The sequence below is a fragment of the Tursiops truncatus genome, chromosome 10 (assembly GCF_011762595.2).
Source record: "Tursiops truncatus isolate mTurTru1 chromosome 10, mTurTru1.mat.Y, whole genome shotgun sequence".
Classification (NCBI taxonomy): domain Eukaryota; kingdom Metazoa; phylum Chordata; class Mammalia; order Artiodactyla; family Delphinidae; genus Tursiops; species Tursiops truncatus.
This window is the reverse complement of record NC_047043.1, coordinates 98,011,785-98,036,446: the sequence shown is the minus strand read 5'-3', so window position 1 is coordinate 98,036,446 and position 24,662 is coordinate 98,011,785. Positions and strand designations below refer to the sequence as shown.

The 24,662-nt window shown below is 44.8% G+C and overlaps 1 protein-coding gene across 3 annotated transcripts in view; it reads right to left on the bottom strand.

The window, feature by feature from the left end:
• The window catches only part of MKRN2 (makorin ring finger protein 2), a 29,414-nt gene extending 4,995 nt beyond the window's left edge, over nt 1–24,419 (bottom strand). For 2 of the 3 annotated variants that reach the window (XM_019944576.3, XM_019944578.3), the window contains exons 1-6: nt 23,375–23,510; nt 10,348–10,476; nt 9,230–9,411; nt 7,772–8,076; nt 6,663–6,877; nt 4,451–4,561 (exon numbers count right to left, since the gene is read on the bottom strand). In XM_019944576.3, coding sequence (XP_019800135.1) covers nt 4,451–4,561; nt 6,663–6,877; nt 7,772–8,076; nt 9,230–9,411; nt 10,348–10,476; nt 23,375–23,400 — 968 coding nt within the window. In that variant the 5' untranslated portion in view covers nt 23,401–23,510. Of the gene's footprint in view, nt 1–4,450; nt 4,562–6,662; nt 6,878–7,771; nt 8,077–9,229; nt 9,412–10,347; nt 10,477–23,374; nt 23,511–24,283 lie in introns of those variants that run through there. The other variant, XM_019944577.3, reaches the window with a different exon arrangement.
• Nucleotides 24,420–24,662: the final 243 nt, after the last annotated feature.

The window sequence follows — 24,662 nt, the reverse complement described above, 5'->3', positions numbered from 1 at the left end:
GCAAACATGTGAATGAGACCAATTAGACCAATAAATTCAATGAAAATATCCTTCAAGAATGGGGGGAAAAAACCCCTATTTCTGATAAAAAGAAAACCTTCAAACTCATCACCAGCAGATCAGCAAAAATGTTAAAGGCAGTTCTTGAGGCTGAAGGGCAACTGTATCAATTGGAAGGAATTACATACCAAATGACAGAGCATTGGAAATATTATATATCTGACAAGTTTTAAGGCAAAAGTTATTATTACCTTGTGAGGTTCTAATGCATGTAAATATTACATCCCATACATTACAGTAAAGTTGCAGGATACAAAATCAATATACAAAAATCAGTTGTTTTTTTCATATACTACCAATGAAGTATCATCAGAAAGAGAAATTAAGAAAACAATACCATTTACAACTGCATCAAAAAGAATAAAATACCTAGAAACACCAAGGAGGTTAAAGAGTCATACACTTGAAAACTGCAAGACACTGATGAATGAAATCAAAGACAACACATAAATGGGAAGATACTCCATGCATACGGATTAGAAGAATTCTGTTAAAATGTCCATACCACCCAAAGCAAGCAATCTCTACCAAAATTCCAATGGCATTTTTCACAATCCTAAAATTTGTACAGACCCACAAAGTCCTGAACAGCTAAAGCAATCCTAAGAAGAACAAAGCTGGAGGCACCGCATTTCCTGATTTCAAATTAGTTTACAAAGCTATAGTGATCAAAACAGTATGGTACTGAACCAGACACACAGATCAATAGAACACCATGGAAAGCCCATAAATAAACCTGTTCATATATGGTCAATTAATTTACAACAAAGGAGCCAAGAATATGCAATGAGGAAAGGACAGTCTCTTCAAAAAATGGTGCTGGGAAAACTGGACAGCCACATGCAAAAGTATGAAACTGGACCACAATCTTGTATCACACATAAAAATTAACTCAAAGTGGATTAAAGGCTTGAATGTAAGACATGAAAGCATAGGCAACAAGCTCCCTGACATCTGTCTTGGAGATGATTTTTTGGATTTAACACTGAGAGCAAAGGCAACAAAAGCAAAAATAAACAAGAGGGACCACGTGAAACTAAAAAGCTTCTGCAGAACAAAGGAAACCATCACAAAATGAAAAGACAACCTACTGAATGGGAGAAAATATGTGCAAGTCACAGATCTGATAAGGGGTGAATATCCAAAATATACAAAGAACTCATACAACTCAGTAGCAAAAAAAAACCCAATCAGATTTAATGGGCAGAGGAACTGAAGAGACAGTTTTTCAAAGAAGACACACAAATGGCCATCAGGCACATAAAAAGATGCTCAATCTCACTAATCACCAGGGAAATGCAAATCAAAACCACAATTAGATATCACCTCACACCTGTTAGAAGAGATACCTGCACCCCCATGTTCACTGCAGCATTATTCATGATATCCAAGATATGAAAACAAGTTGTTTAACAGATGAATGGATAAAGAATATGTGGTATGTGTCTGTGTGTATATACACACACACACACACACACACAATGGAATATTATTCAGCCACGAGAAAGAAGGAAATCCTGCCACTTGTGACAACATGGATGGACCTTGAGGGCATTATGCTAAGTGAAATAAGTCAGAGAAAGACAAATACTGGACGGCATCACTTTTATGTGGGAATCTAAAAAAAAAAAACTCATAGAAAAAGTAGAAAAGTGGTTGCAAGAGGCAAGGGTGCAGGGAAAATAGGGAGAGGTTGGTGAAAGGGTGCAAACTATCACCTATTAAGATGAATAAAGATAAAACACAGTGACTGGTTGACAACACTATTGTACAACTGAAATTTGCTAAGACGGTAGAAAAAAAAATTGTGAGGCAATAGATGTGTTAATTAGCTAGATGGGGGACTCCTTTCACAATGTATATCAAATTACCATGATGTACACTTTAAAGTATTTCATAATTTTATTTGTCAATTATACCTAAATAATAAAAAATTATTACCTTGTGCAGTTCTAATGTATGATATGCATTATATCTGTAGCACAAAGATGGTAATGAGGAAGTAACTGCATATTATATAAGGCAGCAGGAACATTAATTCTGACTAAAATATTAGGAGTATATTGTAATCCCAAGAAAAAAGCATTAAAAAAAAAGATAAGCTAAAAAGATGCAAGTTAAAATGGAATTCTAAACAATATTCTAAATAGCTAACACAGCAGAAACAGCAGAGGTATCCATCAGCAGGGGCACAGAACCACCGGGGTAAACAGGCAGCCCTTGCTTTGCAAGGTTCTGATCATGTGCTATGGTCTGAATGTTTGGATCCCCCTAAAATTCATATACCGAAATCCTAATGTCCAGTGGGATAGAATTAGGAGACAGGTGATTAAGTCATGAGGGTGGAGCCCTCACGAATGGCATTAGTGTTCTTATAAGAGAGCCGGTGAGCTCCTTCACCCCTTCCACCATGTGAGGACGCAGTGAGAGGATGCTGGCCCTCACTAGAACCCGACCATGCTGGCACCTTGATCTTGGACTTCCCAGCCTCCAGAACTGTGAGAAATAAATGCCTGCTGTTTATAAGCCACCCAGTCTGTTGTTAATCTGGAACAGACTGATACACCATGTACGGTGGGTTGAATAGCGGCCCCCAAAAGACAGCTCAAAATCCTAAGCCCTGCTACCTGTGAATGTGACTCTATTTGGAGAAAGGATCTTTGCTGATGGAGTTAAGGATCTCAAGATGAGATCATCCTGGATTAATGGGAGGGTCTTACAGAGACCCTTACACGAGTCAGAGGGGAGAGAGAGACACAGAGCAGACAAAGGCAGAGACTGGAGTTACGCTGTGCCCAGAAGCCAGGAGAGGGGCCTGGAACAAATTCTCCCTCAGAGCCTCCAGGAGGAGCCACCCTTGCCCACACCTGGATTTTGGACTTCCAGCATCCACAAGTGTGAAAGAACAGATGTCTGGTGTTTTGAGCACCCAGTCTGTGGTAATGTTACAGCAGACACAGGAAATGAATCCACCATGGTTTCGTTAAGTGCCACTGGTCCCCCAGCAACACGGTTCAAATTTCTGTCACCACAACACACAACTGTGAGTGACCATGTGAAGCACACACTGTCAGCTCTTCAGTCCAAACCACCATACAAACAGCACGTGTGCGCCATGGTCAGTGACTGACCATCTTAACTCTCCTCCCAAATCTGTCGGTGACTGGTCACTGTGCATCTGTTATTCAGTGGAGCTGTGTTGCCTCCTTGTTGCCCAGTGATACATCCACAAGACATTTTACAAAAACAGATAACTGAAAGAGGAAACTGGCCAACAAAGATAGAAGTGCAGCAAAGAAATGACAAGTAGTAACACTGGAAGTGAAATCTGAATCCTCCGCCGTACTCAACGCATCAGCAAATCCATCCCAGTTCTTCTAAACAGGTCCAGAATCTGACCACTTCCCATCACCTCCATGCCTCCTACCCTGGTCCAAGCCACTGCCACATCTCGCCTGGACTGTTGTAACAGCCTGACTGGTCTCCCCATTTCCACTTTTGCCTCCTCTTTGAATATATTCTCAGTGGTTCAGCCACAGTGATCCTTTCAGAATATATCAGATCATGTCACTCCTCTGGTCAAAATCGTATGACGGCTGCCCACCTCAGCCAGAATAAAAAAGCTAGTCTATCCAATGATGTACAGAGCCCGACACAATTCACCCCACTCCCCCTCCTGTCCTCGTCTCCAGTGTTCTCCCCACCTGCTTCTCTCCTGCAGCTCCGCCTTGCTGTTCCGAACAAGGCAGACACGCTCCAGCCTCAGAGCTTTCTCTGCAGTGACAGCCCCGTCCCTCTTGAGCGCTCTTCTCAGTCACATGGACGTGGCTCGCCGCCTTGCCTCCTCAAGGTCTCTGCTCACAGGTCACCTTACTGACGTGTCCTCTGGGCTCCAGCATGGAAACTGCAATCCCCTCATTTCCTATCCCCATTCCCAGGCTTATTTCACTCCTTAGCCCCACCATATAATAAACATTTTCCTATTTTCTTGTTTGTTTCTTATTATTCTTATTTTTTTCCTTCAGTAGAATGTGAACTGTGTGAGGGCTGGGATTTTTGTCTAGTTTGTTTCATACTGTATCTCCAGCAACTAGAAAAGGCCTATCAGACAGATCTTTCATCTCTATTTGTTGAACGAATGATCAGAGATAAAAAGGCTATCTTAGCACTACAAGCAGGATTTCTAAGGGACACCGCTCAGCTTAAAAACCGTTAAGCAAGTCCACTTCACCACAGCCTTGCTTGCTCATATCTGTGTCCCCAGAGCCCAGCATGCTGCCCGAGAGAAAAGACACTGAGTGGCCTCCCCACAGGGGAGGCCCTGCATGAAGCAAAGATGGAAACAAGAGCCAGGCCCGCACCAGATCACGCTTGAGCGCAGAGCACTTACCCCATTCCCTGTTTGAAAGCTTCAATCAACTCGTTCTTTTTATTCTGATCTTCTACCCAGTACACACTTGGAATTACAAACTCTGATATCACACGGCACTCTGGACAAGACCTGAAGTAAGAATGAGGTTAGTAAGGGAGAGATTCAGTTACAAATCCTGTGCCCACTCCACCACTAAACCTTGTGGTCAAATGCATGACTGCTCCAGGTGTTTTTCCCACCCCGGAATTCTAAAAGGTACAAACGCAATCCTCTAACCTAATTTACTGTTGAAACATGTTCTTCTCAACAATAAAAAAGACAAACTAATTTTAAAATGGGGAAAGGATTTGAGTAGGCATTTCTCCAAAATGGCCAATAAGCACAGAAAAAGATGTTCAGTACCATTAGTTATCAGGGAAATGCAAATCAAAACCACACTAAGGTATCACTTCACACCCGCAAGGATGGCTAACATCAGAAATCAAGACCAACTAAGTGCTGGCAAGAATACGGAGAAACTGGAATCCTCCTATGTTGCTGATGGGGATGTAAAATGGTCCAGCCACTATGGATGGCAGTCTGGCAGTTTCTCAGAATGTTAAACACAGTTCCCATATGCCCAGCAACTCCACTCCTAAGGGTATACCCAAAAGTTCTGAAAATAGTATTCAAACAAATAAACAAATGTTCATAGGCACACTAGCCATAATAGCCAAAAGGTGGAAACAACCCAAATGTCCATCAACTGATGAATGCATAAACAAAATGTGGTCTAGCCATACAATGGAATATTATTTATAGTCACTAAAAAAGAATGGAGGGGCTTCCCTGGTGGCGCAGTGGTTGAGAGTCCGCCTGCCGATGCAGGGGACACGGGTTCATGCCCTGGTCCGGGAAGACCCCACATGCCGCGGAGCAGCTGGGCCCGTGAGCCATGGCCGCCGAGCCTGCATGTCCGGAGCCTGTGCTCTGCAACGAGAGAGGCCACAACAGTGAGAGGCCTGCGTACCGCAAAAAAAAGAATGGAGTACTGATCCATGCTACAATATGGGTGAACTCTGAAAACATGCTGAGTGAAAGAAGCCAGACACAAAGGCCACAATATTGTATGATTCCATTTATATGAAATGTCCAGAACAGGTAAATTCATAGAGAAAGAGGAGATTAGTGGTTGCCAGGGGCTGGAAAGAGGGATGAATAGGCAGTGACTGTAGGTAGAGGTTTCTTTTTAAGATGATGAAAATGTTCTAAAATTAGACTATAGTAACAACAGCTGCACAACTAAGAATATATATATATTTAAAAAAACCCTGAATTGTACTTTTTTTTTTTTTTTTTGTGGTACGCAGGCCTCTCACTGTTGTGGCCTCTCCCGTTGCGGAGCGCAGGCTCCGGACGCGCAGGCTCAGCGGCCATGGCTCACGGGCCCAGCCGCTCCGCGGCATGTGGGATCTTCCCAGACCAGGGCACACACCCATGTCCCCTGCATCGGCAGGCGGACTCTCAACCACTGCGCCACCAGGGAAGCCCTGAGTTGTACATTTTTATCTCAATAAAGCTGTATTTTACCACACGAATGTGTGACTTCAGGCAAGTTACTTGACCTCACCATACCTGAGTTTCCCTATACATAAAATGAGAATGATGATCAGAGGGTCTCTGAGAGAATTACGACTTAATGTACGTGAAGTTTCTGACAGTACACAGCACACGGTAACTTCTCACTATGACTTAGCTTTTCTCCCACCCCACTGCAGAATTTAAGAATCCTATGATGTTATGTGTTAGTTATCTCTCAATAAAACTGGGGGATAAAACCCTGTGTTGGCTCACTGAGTACATCCCATGTATCAGACATTATGTGAAATGTGTTACATGCACTATTCTATTTAGTCCTCAAATAAGCCCTGCGTTACAGATTAAAGAAAAAAAGGCAATCGGCCTACGGGCGGACCACCAGTAACTGTGCCAGAGGCAAATGGGCCTTCTCACACAGAGGATCCCTGCTGAGTGTCCCCACAACAACCTAAATGCCTGGCAGGAATTGTCACCTTCCTTTTTAAAGGAAAAGACAGTTGGGCTCAGGGAGGGTCTGCGACTTGCTCAAGTCCTTGCTCAAGGACTCACCACTCACCTGTGGAGGACAAGGGAAGGCTTCCCTGTGGATGGAAGAAAATCCCCAATCAAACCTTCTCCCAGATTCTATAGGTAAGACCCCTGCTGCACTTACTTGATGATTGGGTTCTCAAACTGCTTGGCACACCTCCACTGCCGGATGCAGGACAGGCAATACGTGTGGTTGCAGTTGGAAAGGATCCCGAACCTCCGCTCTGAGGCTGACGCTTTCTCGAGGATGACCTCCATGCAGATGCTGCACACTTTGTCCTGACTCGCCTGGAAGGCAAAGGCCTTCTCCATCTCGTGTTCGAATGTTGACATGCAGATCTGAAGTACAGGGAGGGGGGAAGGAAACCTTTGGTTCTGGGCTGGGGAGTGGTGAGAGCCCAGAATGACTGCCGGCCACACAGTACAACCAGGATCGGGAAGGAACGGGGACTGTGGCTGCTTCAGGCAGGCCTGCATTCGGGACACAAAGCTCTCTCAAGACCTCCACTGGGTCACCCCCTGCCTGTCGGCACTGCTCCATGGTCACTTCCAATTTAAAGCCGAGACCAGAGGCCCAAGAAGAATAGAGGGCCACTGTGGGGTCAAGGAGGTCCCAAAGACTGGGACCCTGGTCTCCTTGCCCCTCCGGGTACCGCCATTCCCAACACCAACACCGTTAATGCCAAATAACCCTTAATCTAAAACATCAGGGTGACAGGCCAGGGTCAGAGGTCAGCAGCATCACTTCTTCCTACGAGAACCAGTTACTGAACGAATCCCTTCACACTCAGGAGGCAGGTGAACAGAGCATGTCCCCTGCGCAGCACCACGCATCAGGCACCAGAATCAATGCAAAGGACCTAGGACCCAGGCCCTCGCACAGTGGATGCACACATGAACCGAACCCACAGCACAGCACCGGGATGTCATGTCCCTGGGGAGGAGGGAAGCGCTAACCCGTGCTCACCTGAACACCCCCCGGGGGACGGCAGAGGGTTCAGACAACCTCCACAGCTCTGTGCTGAGCAGAAGCCCGCACAAACACGGGAGCCTAATGACCTGCAAGGTCCCTTCCGACACCGAACTCCTCAAATTCTCCAGAACTCGGCCTGGCTGGCCAGGGACACAATGCAGGTATTACTGGCAGAAAGATGCTTACAGAAATACCGATTCTGTTACTTAGTGCACTTCAAATTCCTTAAAAAGAGTTCCCGTAAAGGCTTGCAACTGTACCTTCTCGTGAGCTTTCCTTTGCTCTGGGTCGAAGGGGTGCAGGACTTGTAACCTACAGATTTCACACACTTCCCCATGCAGGTAGACACAAGCATCCCCAAATCGGCACTCCCCGGCAGCTGCGTAGGGGCACAGCTGCTGTTCGCTGCTGTAGGAACTGCTAGCTTCCAAGCTGTCGAGACCACTCCTGATTGCTTCTAGGTAGGAAAGCGGCTTCAGCTCCGGGCTGTTCTGCAGGTTGCTGCAGCCTCCGGGATTACTCACCACACTTGGGCAAGTCTTTTCTTCAGCCATGCCAGAGAGATCTTAAAATAAAACACACACACACACACACACACACACATATGAAAACTGGCCCAACCTTTCTGGTAAGCATTCAGTCAAAACCTGACAAATTAACCCTGACTTTGGGAATTTCACTCTTGGGATGTATGGAAAAAAACAGGCCAAGAGGGGAAAAATAAAAGAAAAAATGTTCAGAGTGATATTACTTAGAATCATAATAAAAAAACAAAAAAACATAATTGGCAACATAGGGAAATAGCAAAGCAGACCATGATATATTTATATAAAATAACACTAAAGTTCCTTTTTAAAAATGCCAAGTATGGAAATCTCAACACATGGACCAGTTACACTTAAAAAAAAAAATTTAAAAAAAAACAAAGTATAAGTCAAAAGGAATTCAGAATAAGGTCAATAGAATACAGTGGTTTCCTTTTTACCAGTAAAGTTACCAATGTTTTTAAAGTGAAGGAGAATGAAAATCTGGAGCAAGTCTCTGGGTCCTGAGGCCAGAGTCAAACTGTCCTTCGGCCACCCACCCGCTTCTCACACGGGAGCTGCTGCCTACCCATCATGCTTCTAACATTTTCCGAGGGGATATATCTGACGCAATGGATTTATTGTTTGCTTAGGATGGGATCTGCCTATCTTATGCTGAACAATTTCCAGAAGTAGAAACCCCTTCACCTGGTGAGGACCAGCCAATAAAAACAACTACGATTTGTAGCCTTCTACCCACACAAACCCTGCTCCAGGGTACAGATCACTCCCCAAACCTGAACATGCTATTCTATTTCCAAAGGTGGAACTGGCTCAGCCTAAGAACTAAGACTATGAACTGACCAAGAAGACAAACAGTGAAACGTGCTCTTCAACAAAACATGTAGCTTTGAAATGAACAGCTTGGTGCTTCTCAGAGTTGGGCAACCACGCTATGCAGATGACAGTTACATGGTGACAAAAAGGCCACTTTCAATGTTTTGCCAGGCAAACCTGGCGCTCTGCTCCACCACGGACACGAGGCCTAATGCGTCATCTGAACGCTCTGCAGCCAGATGTAGCCTGTTCTCAGGACTGTTCTGGGTGTGAGGTTAGGAGCCCCCTTGACAAGAGAAGGCCAAGGAAAGCAAGAGTGCTGTTCAAAAAGGCAACAGAAGGATTCTGCTCACTCACTTCGGTCTCTAAGTACCAATGTCCTCTTTTCACGTTTCCCGGGCTCGTGTAAGTTAGTTTTCACGATTGATGCAGTGAGGTCGGAAGGAGGGTGAGGACTGTGGAAACCCAGGGAGGGCACCCCGTGGGGAACAGTGCCCATGGCCCCACCAGCTGCAGCAGAGGGCCTCGTGTGATCGTACCTGAACAAAACACACAGCAGATGCATTACGGACACACCACATGCACATGCCTCCCGCATTCCCCAGACCTGGAACATCCCTCCTTCTGCTCCATCTGTAGATGGGGACAATGAGACAATCGTTCCCTGTATTTTAACTGATAAAAGTCTTATCAATTAGTAAGAATTACCTGGCAATTCAGAGTGAGTAGTACACTGCTATCACCTCCACTTAAGTGTCCTGTGGGACTTGGGTGGGACAGATGCACTGCCCAGACCACACACAGAGAGCCCGACGGTTCTAGAGATGCTGACTGACTGGCTTCTCCTGGACTGTCTCTTGGGGGCGACCACTGGCAGGGGGAGGGCTGAGTGGGCCAACTTCCCACATCCCAGGCAGCACAGAGGAAGGACTGAAGGGAGCTCTGCAGCCCAGGAAAGCAGATCAGCCCTTCACTACAACAGCACAGGAACAGGTTTTGGAATTTTCTCCTGTCTAGAAGTTACAAAACTTGCCTACAGATGTTAGTAAAAAAGGATGATTCTACATGCTCATAAATGTTCACTGCACTCATAGCAAAAAACTGGAAGCCCCTTAAGTATCTAATACAGGGATAGTTAATAAAATGATGGTACGTCAACATTATGAAGAATTATAAAATTACAGGTAAGACATAAAGTAGCAGCGCTGGAAGGAGCTTATGACATGTTAAAAAAAGGCAAGATAGAAAATCTTATGTATACTCTGAGGGCAAATTTATAACTATAGACTCATAAGAATAGACATGAAAAGTGACTCTGAAAAATTAAAATTTTTATGGTACTAAATTTGAGGTTTCAAAATTATTTTTGTAACATTACTTTTAAACTAAAGTTTTCCCATCATCAAGACCCAGGATTTAAATCCGTGAAGGTAGTGAACTCAGTGTAACAGCTGGCGATAGAAGCGGGTGCTTGCCTGCAACGAGTTCCGTAGGCGCAACAGCCCTTCTGGTAGTATTTGCAGATGGTAGATGGCTTGCTGTTTGCCAAGTCATGTGAGAACAGGCACTGGTTTCCTTCCCGACACACACCATGCATAAAATACCTGATGAGACAAGCAGAGGCATAAAACTTTTGTTGTTGTTGCGGTATGCGGGCCTCTCACTGTTGTGGCCTCTCCTGTTGTGGAGCACAGGCTCCGGACACGGAGGCTCAGCGGCCATGGCTCACGGGCCCAGCCGCTCTGCGGCATGTGGGATCTTCCCGGACTGGGGCACGAACCCGTGTCCCCTGCATCGGCAGGCGGACTCTCAACCACTGCACCACCAGGGAAGCCCAAGACAGTGATTTTAGATTCACCACATCTATTTCAATGACAGCTTTTCTGGAAGAAAAATGATCCCATGCATTTGTCTTAAGATATATCCTCTTGATTTAAGATAGGCCACATACGTAAAATGTGAGCCTCATGATTGAGAAAATGCACACTGAAAGACTGCTCTGTTCTCATGGATTTTAAAGGGTATGGCTGTAAAGGAGTCAGAGACCTGGGCTCAAGATCTAGCTGTGCCACATGTAAGCAAGTCACAAAACCAACTTCCCTGGGCCTTCCTACCTTTACCTATAAAACAAAAATTACACTGCCTACTCTACTATAAACTGTGGTGAGGCTCAAAAAAGATAGTGGAGCACCAGGAGACACATATAAGAATGTTCCACTAAGTTGTCCAATTCTGGCCCTGAAAGAACAACTGGGAGGCATTCTAGTTTTGTCCAGCCAGAGCAGAGAGGCCTGGCTGAATACTCAGAGGAAACTGTAGAGGGACATGCCTTGGCATTAAGGGTAAACAAGTCCCCAAATAAAGAGATTTTAGACCTGCCCTAATAAACATTTTCTTTTTTTTTTTTAAAAAACAAGCTTCAAAACGATCTAGCTGATAGCAAATAACTTACTGTCAACTAAAACAAACTTTAACATTCTTTGAAGGAAGACCAAAAAATCCAAATGCTCAAAAATACTCACAATGTTTGGCATCCAATCAAAAATTACTAGACATACCAAAAAGCAGGAAAATGTGACCCATAGCCAGGAGAAAAATTAGTCAATTAACAGGAATGACAGATGATGGACTCAGCAGACAAGGACTTTAAAACCAGCTATGACAGGCTATCATCAAAAAATCCACGAACAATAAATGCTTGAGAGGGTGTGGAGAGAAGGGAACCCTCTTGCACTGTAGGTAGGAATGTAAATTTGTGCAGCCACTAATGGAGAACAGCATGGAGGTTCCTTAAAAAACTAAAAACAGAGCTACCATATGACCCTGCAATCCCACTCCTGGGCATATATCTGGAGAAAAACATGGTCCGAAAGGATACATGCACCCCAGTGTTCATTGCAGCACTGTTTACAATAGCCAAGGCACGGAAGCGACCTGAATGTTCATCAACAGAGGAATGGATTAAGAAGATGTGGTACATATATACAATGGAACATTACTCAGCCATAAAAAAGAATGAAATAATGCCATTTGCAGCAACATGGATGGACCTAGAGATTGTCACAATGAGTGAAGTAAAGTCAGACAGGGAAAGAGAAATATCACATGATATGGCTTATATGTGGAATCTAAAAAGAAATGATACAAATGAACGTATTTACAAAACAAAACAACTCACAGACTTAGAGAACGAACTTATGGTTACCAGGGGGGAAGGGTGGAGGGAAGGAATAGTTAGGGAGTTTGGGACTGACATATACACACTGCTATATTTAAAAAGGATAACGGGGGCTTCCCTGGTGGCGCAGTGGTCGAGAGTCCGCCTGCCGATGCAGGGGACACGGGTTCGTGCCCCGGTCCGGGAAGATCCCACATACCGTGGAGCGGCTGCGCACGTGAGCCATGGCTGCTGAGCCTGCGCGTCCGGAGCCTGTGCTCCGCAACCGGAGAGGCCACAACAGTGAGAGGCCCGCATACCGCAAAAAAAAAAAAAAAAAAAAAAAAGAAAAAGAAAAAGCTTGTCAATAGAATCACACATGCACGGTCAATTAACTTTTGATAAACGTGTCAAGGTAATTCAACAAATGATGCTGGACCCAGTATCTATATGGAAAAACAAAAAACCTCAAACATTACATGTCTGCTGATGTTACCCAATATGAATGAAATATACAACATAACCTGCCATGTATCCTAGTCAAAAACATTTAACTTGAATCCAACAAAACTTCAGATCTAACTTCTAGTTTATAGGAAATACAGGGGATTGGGAACAAGCTAGAAGACCTCATGAGGAAGCAACCAGATAAATACAAAAGAAGAGGCAGCAGGTGGGCCAGATCTCTTTACCAACGAAGCGTCATGGAAAAAAATAAGGGGAGGGGGCCTGGGTCTGGAAAATGATTTGGTGGTTTCTTAAAAACTTAAACATAAATTTACCATATGACTCAACAATTCCAGTCCTAGGTGTTTACCCAAGAGAAATGAAAACATATGTTCACACAAATACGTGTATAATACATGAATGTTCATAGCAACATTATTCATAATAGTCAAAAAGTGAAAACTGACAATTCCATCAACTGGTGAACGGATAAACAAAATGTAATATATCCATACAACGGGATATTATTTGGCAATAAAAAGGAAGGAATAATGATACATGCTACAAGGATGAGATGCAAACACACTACAGTAAGTGAAATAAGTCAGACACAAAAGACCACATGTTGTATGAATCCATTTATAAGTAGTGTTAAAAAAGGGGCAAATCTATAGGAACAGAATGGTCCTTATAAAGATTATACAGCCTATGTAGGCTACGTATAGACACAGTCCCTACATATGGTATGTAAATTATACTTCAATAAAGCTGTTAAAAGAAGAAAATTTTAAAAGGAGGAAACTGCACTAGATTAGTAGACAGAATATAAGGTATGTAATAACCAATGCAATATTTGTCCCTGGATTATATTCTGGTTTGGACAAACCAGCTGTAAGAAACATTTGTGGGACAAATGGGGAAATCTGAGTACGGACTAGGTATCAGGTAATTTATTGACATGGAAAGTTGAAGATAATTAACTGAGAAAAGCATATTAGATAACAGAATATACAGTAAAATGGTGTAACCGCTATGTAAAACAGTAAAACGGTTCCTCAAAAAATTAAAAATAGAATTACCACATGATTGAGCAATTCCACTCTTGGGTATATACACAGAAGAACTGAAAGCAAGAATTCAAGTATTTGTACACCCCTGTTCAGAGCGCATTATTCACAGTAGCCAAAAGGTGAAAACAATCCAAGTGTCCATCAGAAGATGAATGGATAAACAAAATGTGGTCTACAGATACAATGGAATATTACTCAGCCTTAAAAAGGAAGGAAAGTCTGACTTGTGCTACAACAGGGATGAACCTTGAAGATGTTATGCCAACTGACGGAAGCCTGACACAGAAAGACAGCACTGTGTGATTCCACTTATGAGAGGTGCTTAGAATAGTCAAATTCACAGAGAGAGGGAGGAGAATGGGTGTTGTTGGGTTGGGGGAGGCAGAATGAGGAGTTAGTGTTTAAAGGGGACACAGTTTTAGGTTGGGAAGATGAAAAGAGCTCTGGAGGTGGATGGTGGTGATGGCTGCACAACAGTGTGAATGTCCTTACTACTCCTGAACTGAACACTTAAAAATGGTTAAGAGGGTACATTTATGTTATGCACATTTTACCACAATTAAAAAATTTTAAAACAGCACATAGAGTATGCTCTCATTTTGGTAAACACTAACTACACACATGCACACATCTGCATTTTAACAATGTGAAAAGACAGACAATAGCCTTTTTTTTTTTTTTTTTTTGCGGTACGCGGGCCTCCCACTGTTGTGGCCTCTCCCATCGCGGAGCACAGGCTCGGGACGCGCAGGCTCAGCGGCCATGGCTCATGGGCCCAGCCTCTCCGCGGCATGTGGGATCTTCCCGGACCGGGGACCTGCATTGGCAGGCGGACTCTCAACCACTGCGCCACCAGGGAAGCCCGACAATAGCCTTTTTACGAGTGGCAATCCTTGAGGGTAAGGCATATGGTGTTTTTTTTTTTTTTTAACACCTTTATTGGAGTATAAATGCTTTACAATGGTGTGTTAGTTTCTGCTTTTTAACAAAGTGAATAAGTTATACATATACATATATCCCCATATCCCCTCCCTCTTGCGTCTCCCTCCCACCCTCCCTATCCCACCCCTTTAGGTGGTCACAAACTACCGAGCTGATCTCCCTGTGCTATGCGGCTGCTTCCCACTAGCTATCTATTTTACATTGGTAGTGTATATATGTCCACGCCACTCTCTCACTTTGTCCCAGCTTACCCTTCCCCCATGGTATTTTCTTATTTTTGTTGATCTGTACTTTCTAGTATTTCTACCATGAACATATACTGCTTTTGTAATAGTAAATGGTTGCTTTAGTTTTAAAAGATTATGAAGGGCTTCCCTGGTGGCGCAGTGGTTAAGAATCCGCCTGCCAATGCAGGGGACACCGGTTCGAGCCCTGGTCCGGGAAGATCACACATGCCACGGAGCAACTAAGCCCGTGTGCCACAAGTACTGAGCCCGCAAGCCACCTACTGAAGCCTGCGTGCCTATAGCCCGTGCTCCGCAACGAGAAGCCACCGCAGTGAGAAGCCCGTGCACTGCAACGAAGGGTAGCCCCCGCTCGCTGCAACTAGAGAAAAGCCCGCGCATAGCAACAAAGACCCAACGCAGCCAAAAATAAATAAATTTATTAAAAAAAAATTACGATAAGTATCGAATGCTGGAGAGAGTATGGTTTAAAAAAAACCACATAAATGCTCAGTACAATACCTATCTCACAGTGGGTACCCCCAAAGTTCAGCTCTTATTAGTTTAGTAAAAATACGCTGCCGATTAAGCTGACAGTTAGTTACAAGAGGGACCTGGGCCTTATCACAATGCACGCAGCGGGCTGAGGAGTCACAGTCCATGGACCGAGGCAGAGAGAAGGGGGAGCTGGCCCAGGGGGCGCCTAGCCAAGCACTCTACAGAATGCCCGGGTGCCGATGGGCGGGAGGAGTATGTGCCAGAAACACACAGAAAGGCAGGGAAGCGAGGCCCCACGAGGGTGCGGCAGGCCTGCTGAGACAGATGGAGGATCAGGCCTGACTGGGGCAGCTGGAATAGTGATGAGTGCGCCTCCCAATAAGGGACAAGGGGCCCAAGTCAAGCCCTGAGACACACTAAACCCCCTTCCTAGGCCTCTTGCAGAAAGGCCACTGGAGCTGTAGGGCGAAGACAGACTGGAGAGGCTGGAAGTGTAGGTGAGAGGAGCCCGTCAGGAGGTTGCTCTGTAAAGGGGCTTTATCTGTGAACCCATGTTTTAACTTAAAAAATATACTATGGAAAGTCTCAAACATACACAAAAGCAGACAGTGGCAGGGTAACTCCCAAGATGTTTCCACACCAGCTTTCACCTTATCAACTCCCAAGCACTCTGGTTTCACTCATTTCTCCCCTCTCCCGTATGGCTGTGACAGTTTATCTTTTTAGCAAGGGATAACACATACCTTTTGAATGAAGACTTCGGGGCAAGGAGGGCCCTCCCTCCCTCTGAACAAGTATGTTATCAGAAATCCATGAAATGAGGAAAAATACAACAGCTCCAACAAGCAGTACCATCAGTACTCTGTCTAGCACTTTTACTTCTTTATCTCACTTAATCCTGATACTACTCTGAGGAATATTAGCTCTATACCCATGATGCAGACAGGAAAGCTGAGGCTCAGAGAGGTGTGATGACTTAGAGAAGATCTAATTGCTGAGTAGGGGACCCCAGCTCTGGTCTTCCCAAGACAGCCCTGACCTTTTCCCACCAAAACTGATTTTCCTGGCAGTCTGCCTCTGTCCATACCGTGGCCCCTTTCTGCAACACTGTACCCCATCTTTCACTGTACTTAACTGTGATAACCCACCTTCCTTCATGACCAGCACGAGTCCTGGCTGGACCAAGAAACCTTCCCACCGCTCCAGCCCACAGTGTGCTTTCTTGGCAGCTCCATGGTATAGTGCTTCCCAACTTGGGGCCCCTGACCCAAGAGAGCTGGGGCTCTTGAACACATGGTTGGGAACATCCGGTTAACACCACACACAAAAATAAACTCGAAATGGATTAAAGACGTAAATTTAAGACTGGAAACCATAAAACTCCTAGAGGAAAACATAGGCTGAACACCCTTTGACATCAATCGTAGCAATATTTTTTTGGATCTGTCCCCTAAAGCAAAGGAAATAAAATAAAAAATAAACAAACTAAACATAAAAGCTTCTGCACAGCAAAGGAAACCATCGACAAAATGAAAAGACAACCTACTGAAGGGGAGAAAATATTTGCAAATGATTTGGTAAGGGGTTAATATCCGAAATATATAAACAGCTCATACAACTCAACATCAAAAAAACCAAACCACCTGATTAAAAAAGATGGGCAAAAAACCTGAATAGACATTTTTCCAAAGAGGACATGCAGCTGGCCAACATGCACATGAAAAGATGCTCAACATCAGTAATCATCAGGGAAATGCAAACCAAAACCACAGTGAGAGATCACTTCACACCTGTCAGAATAGCTATCATAAAAAAGAACACAAATAACAAACGCTGGTGAGGGTGTGGAGAAAAGGGACCCCTCCTACACTGTTGGTGGGAATGTAGAATGGTGCAGCCACTGTGGAAAACAGTACATACGTTTCCCAACTAACTAAAAAGAACCACCATGTGACCCAGCAATTCCACTCCTGGGTATATAAAAAAACCTCCAAAACACTAATTTGAAAAGATACATGCAAAACACTAATCTGAAAAGATGCACGCACCCCAATGTTCACAGCAATATTATTTACAATTTCCAAGATGTGGAAGCAACCTAAATGTCCATCAACAGAGGAATGGATAAAGAAGATGTGGTATACGTATATACAACGGACTACTACTCAGCCAGTAAAAAGAATGAAATCTTGCCATCTGGAGCAACATAGATGAACTTGGAAGGCATTATGTGAAATAAGTCTGACAAATACTGTATGTTATCACTTATATGTGGAATCTAAAAAATATAACAAACTAGTGAATGTAACAAAAAAGAAGCCGACTCACAGATACAGAGAACAAACCAGTGGTTACCAGTAGGAAGAGGGAAGGGGGGAGGGGCAATATAGGGGTAGGGGGTTAAGTAGAACAAACTATTAGGTATAAAATGAGCTACAAGGATATACTGTATGACATGGGGAATATAGCCAATATTCTATAAGAAATATAAATGGAGTATAATCTTTAACAACTATGAATCACTATATTGTACACCTGTAACTTACATAATATTGTACATCAAGTATACATCAAGGGGGGGAAAAAAGCCTGGGAATAACTTGAGGAAGACGCAGCTGGAACATCACCAAATGCGACTGAACACAGAAAGCCTAAACCTAACCAATTATGTGGTTGTGCCTGGAACTGGAGAACTACTGACAACGTTCAAACGTTGGGAAAGGGAGTGGACTCTAAGGAAGGTCAGAAGGCCCGGACTGTCCTTCCCAGAGAAAGGGTACCAGAGAACACAGGTGGCAATTCACGCTGTACCTCGGCCCTACAATGGGCCTGGGAGGCTGCTGAGCTGGAGGCCCTTCCATCCCTCCTTGCTCCCTAAGCACACTTCTAATTTTCTCCACCTGTCTATCTCCCCAAAAGCAGAAGTGCTGACCAGGCCCACCTGACAATTTCTTTTCTCCCGGGAAATGTTAAAAGGGTATTCTACTTTGTATGTCAGTGTCTACTGAGTCTGGGTAGCATGAGCCATCTCTAAATACACCAACAGAATCAAATTTCTGAGCCTACAAAGATGACTGGACCTGTGATGTAAGTGACCATACTAAGGTGGCGTCCTATAGGGTCTTTTCTAGATGGTCAGTTATGCTTTTCCCAGGCAACACCCACTGGGAGTCTTCCACTAAATCAGAGATTGTGTAGTAACTTGCTACAAGGCTGCTGTAGATTTACTTAAAAAGAAAGAAAAAAGGCTCAGAATCTGGCAAACAAAGGGTATTCTTGTTAGAAACTTAAAAAAAAAGGCCTATATGAAAAGAATCTTGTCACAACACTGATTTAAAAAGTATGCAGCAGAGTTAATAGAGCAGGTCTGAGCCTGCTTACGAGGCAAGGCCCTGCTTATAGCACCTGGGACTTGGCTGGTAAACAGTTCCCTACACTGATATAAACTGTCTCTAAGTGATCAAAGTGGCTCACTGTGCCTACACTGTGTACAATGTGGTTTACGCTGAACATCTGCTTTCCTTCTGGGAGCCTGGTTTGGGTACATGCTGGGCAGAGGGTGACCGTCCAGGGCACTGGATCTCTAGTGGGCTTCCCTGGGCACATGTTGCTGCTGCATTTCTGCTGCGGGAGGAAGAGTGTGCTGTGACCCTTTATGGGAGGAAGTGAGGGCAGGAAGCCTGCACATGGGCTCCTCCAGATGCCGCCTGAGTCCTTCTCCCTTGTGATCCATCTGTGACTCCTTACTACTCACTGTGATAAATCTTAGCCTTGAGTACGACTATGCGCTAGTCCCATGGGTCATTCTAGCCAATCACTAGCTGCAGGGGTGGTCTTGGGATCCTGGACACGAAAGTTTATGACGCTTCTAAGCAGTCTGGTAATAATTCTTGAGAAATGCTACTCAACACTGTGACATTGTTCCAATCATCCTCAAGTATGGTAATCTTTGAAGGTATAAAAGTAAAAGAATAAAAAAAATAAAATCAGTGCCAAGAGCCAAATCCGATGATCAGGATTAGTAAACTCACAAAGAGTGGAAGAGAACAGGTTCACACTGGTTACATAAACAGGTTCACAAAAGAGAGATCTAACAAATACTTCATTTAATAATTTCTTTTGGAGAACTAGACAAGATTTCCTGGAAGAATCAGGGTAAGAGAGTACCACAGCTTCTCTACCAGATACCACCTGTTAACCAGGCATGCAAGAGGAAGTCCTATTCAGAAAACTTGCCTTCCAAACTGCACTATCTTTCCCATCAAAAATCCAAAATATTTAACCACCACCTAAAGCTTCTAGTTTTGTCACTTATAAGCTGGTGACTTCATGCAAGCCATTTTACTTCTGTAAGTCACTGAGCTGAAATCTTAACAGGTTCAAAAATAACTTCTAGGCCACCATCACTGCCTTCAACAAAGGTGGGTGTGAAACAAGTGTTATAAGAGGTAGAGCCAGCCAGCCCTATTTTTGTAGCATATGTCACCATTTCCACTCCCCAGTGACAAACACAAAACTTCCCTGAGCGCATCCTGCCTGTCCTTCGGGGCATCTCTGTCATCCGCTTATAGCGATTCCTCAGCATCTAGGTTATACTAAACTGAATCCAGGCCCTTTTCATGTTACACCCTGTAATAAATTTCCAACTGCTCACCCTTCCCTATGGCCAAACCATCCCTTATATCTTCCTAGAGAGAAGACTGAGACAGGAGCTGGGGAGGAGTGTGGGCTGTTGCTAGTATGAGGGGGGAAGTGCATGGCTGGAGACTCAGAGCAGGGAGATTCTTTCTAGGGGACACTCCAAAGTCATCTGTTATCCTGGGTGACCCCAAAGACCGTTTCAGATGGTGTGGCTATTATATGCTGCAAAGGATATGAGGTTCACTACTGGCCACAGAACCGCCAGCAGCTCTCGCTGTGCCTGACGGCTGAACCAAACAGAATCAATCTGGTTTCTTGCAGGTCTTTCAACGGTACCTGCCTCTAGCAACACTTTTGCAAACCGTTTCCAGGTATATGGGTAATTTGCATTCTCAGTGTCACCTTCCTTTCTGTTTTCGCACATAATTTCACAGACTTAAATTCTATGGCCGTACCGCTTGTGACAAAAGGTCCATCAAGGGGGACACAGCTAATGCGAGGCACGGTAGTAGGCTTGAAATAACTGATAAGAGGTGGGGATGAAATAAAGTACAGTGTAGTGGGTAAAGGAAGACTCTGAGGTCAGAGAGCTTCCCGTGACCTTGAGCAAATTAATTAAATCTCCAGACCTTTTCCCCATCTGTAATATGATATAGCTGTACTTCACAGACTGCATGTCAGTGCTTAGCCTAACACACCAGAAATGCTCTTAGGATGGTTAGTCGTTGTTATCTAATCTCTTAACCAACGCTGCTGGTTAGGCATTACTATCCCAATTTTACAGATAAAGAGACTGTGATACCAGAATCAGAATCCAGAACTGCCCAAGTCTGGAGCTCAAGCTTCTCCTACCACTCACTGGCCACAAGATGCCCCATATTTTGTGACTTTCAGTGAGTCAAAAGCTCTAGGCCCGACTCTCAGGAAACTGTAATTCTAGGTCTTGTACTACTGATTATAAAACAAAGGGACCTCTATCACACTGAGGAGGAGGACAAACAAACTGGTTACCAAGCAATAATAAAGGCCTGCACCAGGGCTTTGAAAACAGACTGGAAGACTTAGGGAGATGGTTTGGAAAAAGAATCAGCAAAAAAGGATCCCCAGATTGAAATTCTGGATAGAGTGGAATGTCAAGAAATCAGGGGAGCTGACTGATAGCACAACTGTGTGAGGGGCCATTCTTGCATTCCAGGCAATAAATATGCAGTGTCTTTGTCATTAAGTCTCGGAATCCTAACATTTCACATCCATCTCTCTGAGAGAAATAATTCGTATTAGAATGGAAGCAAAACAAACTCCCTGTCCAGCTGACATTCAGAATAAGCAAGTATATCACACCCCACAGCAAGGAAAACAAACCAAAAACAGTTTGCACCCTGACATAAACCAAAAACAGCAGACCACTCAGTTTAGATCTGGTCCCCCAAATAAATCATACCTGGATCATTTCATGTAAGTTACCAATGTGTGGAGATATGACTTCAGTGAATAAGATAATCAAGTGAGAAAAGCTTTCCCATCGCGAGCACACTAACGTAAACCTGGTACGCTTGGTAATATGGTCGTTTTTCCTGTTTAAATATGTGTTCTGTTTTTTATTTGGCGAGGCAGCCCTTGTGAGGCCCAACTCCTTCACATCTCTTTGCAAGTAACCTTTATTTTCCTTATGGTTTTGGCTGAGTTTTCCTTTCATATGAGCATATTAAAAGCTTTGAAAATTCCTGTAGTAAAGAAACTTTAATTTAGCATTTCCGAAACTTATCTGGGAGCCATAGGGTCTACAAGAGCATAAATTCTGATGCCACATATCTGCCACCTGGAAGCTGAATAACCTTGGCAAGTCACTTCAATGCCAAGGCTTGGTTTTATGATCTGTGGAATGGTGCATGTTGCTGGATTACATGTGACACGGCTGTAAAGAACCTCAAAGAGCACCCAGCACACTGCAAACCCCTGCAACGAACAACAGTTAGTACTTAAACAGAATTGATTCCTTCCCAACGTTCCAACCCACTCTAGTTTCTCTGCACCAAATTCCTGCAGGACACCCCTATTTGGGAAAAACAGAATTAAAGCTTTTAGGTCAGGCCATCTCCTAGTATAGAAGGAGAAAACCCAAGATGATCCTGATTTACATTTTTGCTCCTGCAGTTAGATGTGAATTAGGGGCAAGGTTCAAGCCTGAGCATAAGGTTTCCTTATCTGTAAAATTAGATTACCACACAGAGTTGAGGTTCAATTACAAAGCATCATATAAACGTGCACCATTATGTGGCCGCATCTTAGGAGCAGTAACCAAAATTTGCTATACAGTCCACAATGACTAAGAATATTGCTCCAACAGGGGGAACTTTATACAAATAAAAATAAACACACACAAAGGTCTTCACAAAAGACCTTCTATTACAAATAACCTAGTAAAATTCTTTTCTATAGACACTTACGTGCAAGTTTCTGACAACTGCTAAATATACGTCACCTAGGCCTTGCATAAACTGACTGAACAGTTAATGTAGACTAATGCTAACAGGAAACTTTTTACATTACACTGTCTCAACTATTCATACTAATGAAAAAAAGTAACAACACAGATGATAATTAAATAAACTGCTCATTACACAATCAAACCATACAACTGTGGGCTGGTTTTTTTCCCCCCTAATCAATGTTTCCCACACAGACTTAAACCAATTATGAAAAGAAAAATTGTACTTTCCAGGTCCAATAAGACTAGGATCCCAGTACCTTCAAGCCACACGCTTAGCAAGGAATGAGGGTGTTACTCATCAAGTTATTTGTATTTAACAGGAGCAGTGCAGCCACCTGGCTTTGAATTTTCTACAACCAGCCACCCATTAATGTTGTATTTCTCCACGGAAATGGGTCTCTTAGTAAGATGAGAATCTCAACCTCCGTTAGCCTGAGATTCCTGCAATGCAAAATAGGAATAACGTCTGCCTAGTACTGAAGACTGGTGATGAGTATAAATGACTTGGGAATATGCGGGGCAATGAACAAACTTCCAGTAAATGCTATTTTCCACACAGCAATTCTTAACTCGCTAACTCTGCAAGTTTACGCTGCATCGGAATTCTCCAAACTCTTAGGAAACCAAGGCCGCTTTCGGGGCCCCAGCTTCTTTGAGGCCCTCACCAACGATTAACAGCCTACACCTGCGTGGTATCTCCATCTGTAAACCACCTCCTGGTGCCCCTTTACGCAACTCCAAATCACCTTTTCCAGCTAAACCCTCCTGGCCCGGCCCCCAGGACCCCACCAGCAGTCCTTCCTTCCAGCCGCCCGCGCTGGCTTCGTCCAGATGTCGCCACGAGGCTCGGCCACGCACCGCCGGGTCCCAGGCTCCTGCCGCCGGGCCCCAGGCTTCGGCCGCCGCGCCCGCCTCGCCTGCGGAAGCCGGACCCCGAACCGGGAGCCACTTTCCACGACCCCGCTCCGGCTTGTTTCCCTGACGCAGGACTGGGGCGCACCCGGGGAAGGACCTGCGGGGCCTCGCACTGACCTGCAAGTGACCTGCTTGGTGCTCATGGCGGTCGGGTGGAAGAGCCGCCGTCCCGCCGCGGCCTCTCGCTCTCGTCGTCGCCTAGGCCTCGGCCCTGCCCATCCCGCGCGGCCGCGTCACGCCGGCGCACGCCGTCGTCCCCGTGCGGCACTTTTGTAGCGCCGGCAGCAAACCTCGCTGCCGTCACAATTGGTTCCGCCCCAGGGGTGAGGCTGGGTCGACCCCCAATCTCGGGCACTCCTAATCCGGCATTTTCAAACCTCCTGGGCGGGTCCTGGCTAGCCTGCCAGTCCTGCGGGTTTTATCCCGGGTGCCGACTATTAGTTCCCATGGGTCTGCCCCTTTCTCCAACTGCATTTCTTAGCGGCTTCTCACGGCCTAGAATTACCGCACCCCTCCCGAGGCCAAGTTCCCGCCTCTCCGCTGCGCACCTTAATCCCAAATACTCCTACCCACCCAAACCTTCCCTAGGCCCCTTTCTCAAACCCGGCCTCAGCTGTTCCCGCCAAGCCTCGCCTCCCACTTAAGGAATTCCTTAGCCCTCTCCTGGGCAAAATCCAAAGATTTTGCTCTTCTTCAAAATCTCCATTCCCACCCCAAGTTTTAGACCTCATTTTCTTTCCTGGCATTCCTCAACTGTTCATCTTCCGTTTCCTCTGGTGGAAACCCCAAAAGACATTCGTGACACTTTCCTCTGGTTGACTACATCCTGCAGATCCTGCTTCCACACCCGTCTCCAAAGCGTCCCTCTTCTCTCCATTTCCACCGTTATGGTTCCTGTCTAAGCAAGTGGCACTCCTTGCCTGGGCCCATGCACTGGCCTCTTAACTGGTCTTCTGGCTTCTGCTCCTGCCCTTTTCTAGTCTGTCACACAAAACCTGTTTTTAAAAAAATAATAATTAATTTTACCTTATTTATTTTTGGCTGCGTTGGGTCTTTGTTGCTGCACGCGGGCTTGCTCTAGTTGCGGCGAGCAGGGGCTACTCTTCGTTGCGGTGCGTGGGCTTCCCATTGCTGTGGCTTCTCTTGTTGTGGAGCACAGGCTCTAGAGCGCAGGCTCAGTAGTTGTAGCGCACGGCTTAGCTGCCCCGGGGCATGTGGGATCTTCCCGGACGAGGGCTCAAATCTGTGTCCCCTTCATTGGAAGGCGGATTCTTAACCACTGCGCCACCAGGGAAGCCCACAAAACCTGTTTTTAAAACATAAATTGGATCATGTCATTCACCTCTATTAACCTCTCAGTAGTTTCCCATTGCTTTTTTCAAAATTTCTTTTTTAAATTGTAAAA